Source organism: Melanotaenia boesemani, chromosome 7, assembly GCF_017639745.1.
Source record: "Melanotaenia boesemani isolate fMelBoe1 chromosome 7, fMelBoe1.pri, whole genome shotgun sequence".
In the NCBI taxonomy this organism is placed as follows: Eukaryota; Metazoa; Chordata; class Actinopteri; order Atheriniformes; family Melanotaeniidae; genus Melanotaenia; species Melanotaenia boesemani.
Genome location: NC_055688.1, coordinates 21,872,129 through 21,878,601, shown reverse-complemented (window position 1 = coordinate 21,878,601; position 6,473 = coordinate 21,872,129). Strand labels below are relative to the sequence as shown.

At 40.8% G+C, this 6,473-nt stretch overlaps 2 protein-coding genes across 2 annotated transcripts in view; one reads left to right on the top strand and one right to left on the bottom strand.

Moving 5' to 3' along the window:
* Positions 1 to 2,101, top strand: part of fosl1a (FOS like 1, AP-1 transcription factor subunit a) — a 2,912-nt gene extending 811 nt beyond the window's left edge. The window contains exons 2-4 of the mRNA XM_041990686.1: positions 1 to 222; positions 1,180 to 1,287; positions 1,381 to 2,101. The exon at positions 1 to 222 is cut by the window's left edge and continues 36 nt beyond it. Coding sequence (XP_041846620.1) covers positions 1 to 222; positions 1,180 to 1,287; positions 1,381 to 1,941 — 891 coding nt within the window. The 3' untranslated portion in view covers positions 1,942 to 2,101. The remainder of the gene's footprint in view (positions 223 to 1,179; positions 1,288 to 1,380) is intronic.
* A 69-nt stretch (positions 2,102 to 2,170) lies between these two features.
* Positions 2,171 to 5,964, bottom strand: ccdc85b (coiled-coil domain containing 85B). The gene has a single exon (XM_041990687.1). The coding sequence runs from the start codon at positions 5,216 to 5,218 to the stop codon at positions 4,616 to 4,618; it is 603 nt and encodes a 200-aa protein (XP_041846621.1). The 5' UTR covers positions 5,219 to 5,964; the 3' UTR covers positions 2,171 to 4,615.
* Positions 5,965 to 6,473: the final 509 nt, after the last annotated feature.

The following is a 6,473-nucleotide window of genomic DNA, read 5'->3' as shown; positions in this document are numbered from 1 at the left end:
AGCCTCAATGCCATTACAACCAACCAGGACCTCCAGTGGTTAGTCCAGCCATCCCTCATGCATCCTCCGGGCCCTTCTCGATCACCAGTTCCTCCATACCCAGTCCTCCCAGGATCACGGTCACTGGGTCAACCACCTTCCCAGCCCCATCACCTCAGACCGGGGGTTATAAGAGCAGCTGCAAATGTTACACCTTCCACAAGGCGCAGGAATGATGAACAAGTAAGACATTGATCTTTTAGTAAAATCTTTCAAAAACACACTGATTATTGTAGTAATTGTGTCTCTGCAGTTTGAAAAGTGAACAGGCCTCTTGAGACTTATCTGTGACCCTTATAGGAAATGAAGAAGTGTGGACAGTGGCTTAATCATTTCCGTGTAACTGGTGGTGTAACTAGTGTGTAATATCCTGTAATTCTTAATGACATAAGTTTGTCATTTCCTTTTGACATGTAGTAAGATCAGCATAGAAAAAAAATTTTTTGAAGCTGTCATTCAACCAACTATTCAACAATTTTTTTTTAAGTTCTTTGATATTTTACACAAAATCAAGGAAGGATGAAATTCTAATAAATATTCTAAGCTAACAAAACAATAAACGATCTTATGCGAAACAAAAATATTATTGGTCTATACGAGTTCAAAGAATATTCATTATCAAGAGCATCACTCTCACCAGTGTAGTGTCATGTTTAGATTTTGTCGGAACACATTGGCACATCTTTGCCACAAAGTCTAAATTTCATGGCACAGGAAGTACTCGGTCATGTGAATCATTGGGGCAAGTCAGTTTTTGTGACTCACACCTGAGTCACAGTTGGGGTCTGAGCATGAGTCATTATCCTGAAAGGGCGGGAAATATTTGTTCGACAGTAATTATTTGGTAGGATGTCGGATGAAGTCAAAGTTTATTTGTTACAACAGACAAACACCCCGACGTTTACTAAATAATTCAGTCACCATGACTGTCATGACTCAGTGTGCACACATGGTGGTAGTATTTCTCCTGAATATGTTAAGATGTGAAGATGTTGGATTAAGTTCCCATGTTTCCTTGATTTTATGATACGATATGATTTTGGTCTGACCAAAGGAAGAAAATTAAATATAGTTTGACTCTGTCCTTGTTAATCTTTTTTTTAAATGCATCATAGTCATTTTATTTATGTTTCTTATCAGTTATCACACGAAGAGCTGGAAAGACGCAAAATAAGAAGAGAGCGGAATAAATTGGCCGCAGCAAAATGTCGCAATCGTCGACGAGAGTTGACAGACTCATTGCAAAACGTGAGTGAATATTTTGCAAATGTTATAACAAAATTTACAGTTATATCACAGTTAGGTATGAATTTATGTAAATTTCTCTTTTGCTTGGTGTAGGAGACTGACCAGCTGGAGGACGAAAAAACACGTTTACATAAAGAAATAGCTGCCTTGCAAAAGGAGAAAGAAAAGCTCGAGTTGGTCCTGGAAGCTCACCGCCCGATCTGTAAAATAGATGACTCCGATTCAGATTCTGACCCAACTCCATCACTTTCCTCTTTGGCGGGCATCAAATTGGAACCAGAAGAACCCAGCCGTCCTGGACCCTCAACCAAACTACCTGTAAAGATGGAGAAGCCCAAACCGAAGATAACTATCCCCACCAAACCTGCAGCATCAACTGCCTCTGCTGTTGCCAGTGAATCCGAGTCGCTTCACACACCTATTCTCACTTCTACTCCCTCCCTCCTGTCCTTCGCAGCTGGTATGGTTTTCACATATCCATCTGCCCCTTCAGACAACAGCATCTCCATCACGTCTCACGGAACATCAGATAAGGGGAGCGCCCAGCAGCACGCGGAGGCCCCGCAGTCTTGTGGAATCGCCCATCGCCGCAGCAGCAGCAGTGGTGACCAATCGGATCACTCCCTGCACTCACCAACAATCCTCACACTGTGATTCACACACACATTGGAAAACACTAAAGTCATTTTCTGCGCCTCCATGATGCGTGTGAGAAAACAGGACCTTGCGGGAAACATAATAGAAATGAAAATGATTGCGATGAGCATTTTAAGATGACCAGCTGTTTCATCTTTATCTCTGGAGACAGTTGATTCTTTATTTAGATAATATGAAAAATGGTGGCATTACCCAGATTTTAATGTTACACTCTTTAGTTTTCTATAAAAACCTTTATATGTACCATTTTAAATGCAATAACATGGCATGAATGTGTGATTTTTTATATCTAAAGAACTGCATGCAGCATTTATACCCTAAAGAAGTTCAAGTTTTCTAGAAAAAGCTGTGATAACCCTTTCTAATAATATATTAATGATATTTATGAACAACTTATGTCACATTATAACACTTTATAGAATTCCTCTACAAATAATGATCCTTTTTGTTTCTAAGACTCATGTAAGATTCTACAGATGTATGCAAATTACTGACTACTAAGGCTGGACCGTAGGAGTTTGTAAAGATTACAACATCATATATTTATTTTTATTTGAGAGTGTAATATATTTCTGGTAATTTTTGGATTTTCAGTTTTGGTGGGCAGTGCCTTACTTTGACCTGACTTGACAGACAAAAAATAAAAATCTTTGTAGAAACTGATGGTGTAACTTTTGGTGAAACATAAACAGCTTGAAGATTGTTATAATAATACGCAAATTAGATTCCAGCATGTATAAATAATTGGAAGCATCCCTAAAAAAATGCACAAATTAAGACATTGGACTAAATATACAGGACTAAAAACAGTGTCAGTTAGCTGATCAACTCATCAATTTGTATTTTGTGTCATCTGTAAACTAAACATTTTGGGATTGTTGAGAAGAAAAACCCATTTACCCATTATGGAAATATATTATGGATATCTTTCACCATTTCTTGGCAATCAATTCATTGTGAGAAAAGCTGTCATAATAATCAACACTGACATTGATCTGTAGTGGCAGCCAGTAAAAGTAATGCACTGTGCAGTGACAAACTCCAGTGACCGCTCCCTAACCCCTGAGCTTTGATGTACTTGCTGTTACTCCATTTCCCTAAATTAAAGTGAATCTCTTGCTAATTTATCCATGGGTCAGAGAGTAGTGGATTACTAAAATAGGGTTAGAGAAAGATCCAGAGTCAGAATGAGAGCTGCAGAGTAAAGGGAGAAAAAAAATCAGTGCATATGCTGCTATTAAATGGCATCTGTGTATTTCTAAGTGAGTACAAGCATTTCTACCCTACCTCAAAATGTGCAAACAGGGATCCAAAACTAAAACTGATGAACATCGGTAAAGTCCATCAGCATGACAAGCACGGAGCATCAATCAAGCAAAGCTGGTTCAGACGTGAAGGTCAAAACAGAAAGTGCAGAAATCAATCAATCATTGGGTGTCATGTAAATGCTTGTTTTGGCAAAGTTAAACACACAAAGAAAGGCCAGGACAGTGCAGGGTGTCAGACCCACTGTATTTAAAGCTCTTCAGTGCACTACGAGTATAGCCCACCAATAAACAGCTGACGACAAAATAAATCTTTTCTAATCCAACATTATCTATGATTTAAACAGAAAATGGTAAGTAATGTTAAAGTTAATACAGATAAATTAAGATAGAGAAGGTTCAAAGTCAAGATTATCCCTAATGTTAAAGATTAAATAGTTACAGAAGAGAAAAAGCAGATAATCTCCAACCCAAACAAATTCTGTGATATGCTAACTGAACATTAACAACAACACCAGAAAAAAGTTAAACAGGTGAGTTTAAGTGGCTGAGCTTGAACAGAATAGAATAAAAAAAATCATTTAAACTCGTAGACCTTCCAGTTTAATACAAAGAGTTTCCAGTTGGATTTTTAAAAAAAGTGACAGAACTTTTTCAGTTCAGCTCTGAGTGAAGTGGAACTATCATATCAAATCTGATGTCTTAACAAGTGTGCTGGTTCTGCCTAGGCTCCAGCACCTTATACTGCCATGCACAGCAGCCCCACCTCACTGCTACCCTTATGGGTCCTTAAAACAGCCTGTACAAATTGTGACGATCATCATGCACATATGGCACTCCAATCCTGTCCTGAGGAAGAGGGTGCATAAAATATAACACAATTGGGCATCTATAGCAAAAGCTAATATCAAATAGTTTCTTTTCTTTTATCACAAGTCTATTTCAGTGCTATTTGAATTTGATAGACTAAATATGGCTCAAAACTGGATTTAAATTAATCTTTAAATCTTTGATTTAAGATAATTCTATCCAGTGCAATAGAAAAAGGCTTCTTACCAGTGTAGACTAGTCCAGTGCATGAGATAAATTTACATATGTGACCCATTTTTTGGTCCCATTTTTTTTTCTAACAGACCACTGAAAAAAGAGAAAGAGTATTTAAAAAACACTGTAAAATTTGGATACATTATCATCTGGCAAACATCTATTAAAGTCCTGAAATGTGTAAGGTGAGAGAATCTTTGTCAACTCAAAATCTATAGTGGCACACAAACGTTGCAGCATTCAGAAAGCCCTAATGGATCCCCCCTCCCATGTTTAGAGTTTGTCTCTTCAATCTGTCCATCAAAAGTCCACTGCCTCCTCTTTAAAGTGGAGAAGACCTTGCTGCTGATATAAACCTGCCATCAGTCATCAGGTGAGCACACCAGATGAAGCTGGTCTGGACTTCCCACGCTGCCTGTGCTCGAGCTTCCGTCGCCCAGATCCCGGGCCACCATGCACGGCAGATTGAGCTCCGTGGACCCTCCTGGGCTGGAGTCACTCCTGCCAACGCACTCCTCCTCCAGAACCATACACAGCTCTTTCAGGTCCAGATTTTCTTTCACGAGCCCGTCCTGCATCCGCTCCAGGTCGGCGAGCTTTTTCAAGTAGCCGCCCAGGTCTTCCCGCATCACTTTGGCCGCGTGATGCCCGAACAGCTGCCATTCCCTGGCCAGCTTTTTCACTTTGAGCCGGTCGTCATCCAGGAAGCAGCAAAGGTCCCGGAGCTCCACGTTTTCCTCCTGCAGGCGCTGATTGATGACTTTCAGTTCCCTGATTTCGAGGAGGTGTCCCTGCAGCTGTTTATTGACCTCTTTGATGAGGCGGCCGCGCTGGATCAGAGCTGATATTTTCTCCGACTCCTCCTTACGCAACCGGCTCACCAGCTCCTCTTTAGAGCACGCCAGCAAATCCTCGTCAGACATCTTTGACAGTTCTCTGTTTATTATCTCACCTTCGCTACCCATTTTTTATAGCTATAAGAAAAACGAACCTATGGGTACCTGAGAATCTAATTAAAAGCACTAAGATCTGGCTGTATGTTCACGCTCACCACAATTTCATCCTCATCTTCATCTGCATCCACTGCGTTCCAGATGCCATACAATCGCCAGAGCACCGAAGGTAAAGGAAACATGTGATATCTTTATTTAGATTTTTTTTCCTGAAGGTGTCCTGCTGTTTTAAATATGCCCTCCGAGTAGAAATCCTTAATGAGGTCGTGTATGAAGAGCTCACATTAATGTCAGTGAATTATCCTCTAAACACTAGGCTGTGTTCTCCAAAGGCCTCTGGGAGCACAACAGTCCGAATTTCCCCTTCTTTTCCGACAGCGCTTAAAAAACATCAAAAGAAAGAAAGAAAAAAAAATAGGTGGGCTTTTTCCTCTCTGTGTGCACACAGGCCTGGTCGATCGACGGAGGCTTATTCCAGCAGCCACGGATGCACACCCTGCAGATGTTGTGGGTTTTTACGTCGCAGGCATCGTCTTATCAGGCTGTGCTCTGCTCGCCTCGGCTGAATGAACCCCGATCTCCGGTGGTTGGCGGAATACGCGCCGTGCAACAGCCGCTTCTTCTACGAGTAATTCATTCTTTAAGTCGGAAAACAAACGCAACACAATCTCTCCCGTTATCCAATCATGATTAGTGCATCATCTCGGCTCATCCTCCCGAGCTGAACTGTTACCACAACAATGTCCGCCTCCACCACTTCCACCACGACTCTGATGAACCCAGAGCTGCGCGTGAAGCTGCAACTCAACCGGAAGTCTGTTTTTTCCAGTGGCCTTCAACATATAAGCATATTCTTAGTATTTCTTAAATAATCAAGTGTTTTGAAAATGTGCAGAACTGAAACATATATCCATTGTTTATTGTTATCATCCCTTTAATTGATGTTTCAGAGATGTAAGGATTTTCAACAACATCACCATGAAGACAAAAATTGATCAGCCCAGAAATCCAACAGGCCAAAGTAAATTTCAGCCCAGTTATGATATAAATGGTACCAGAGAATCCATTCAGGCCCACCAGATTAGGTCTGGTGCTAAGACTGAAGCAGATCTAGATTTGATGCCACCAATAGTTCCTTTAAGTTTGTGTGTAAACATGAGGTCCATACACAGTTCCTGTCGCAGGCAGGGATCCTCAGTCCTGGAGCTGGAGAGCCAGAGTCCTGCAGGTTTTAGAAATTTCCCTGCTGCAACACACCTGACTCAAA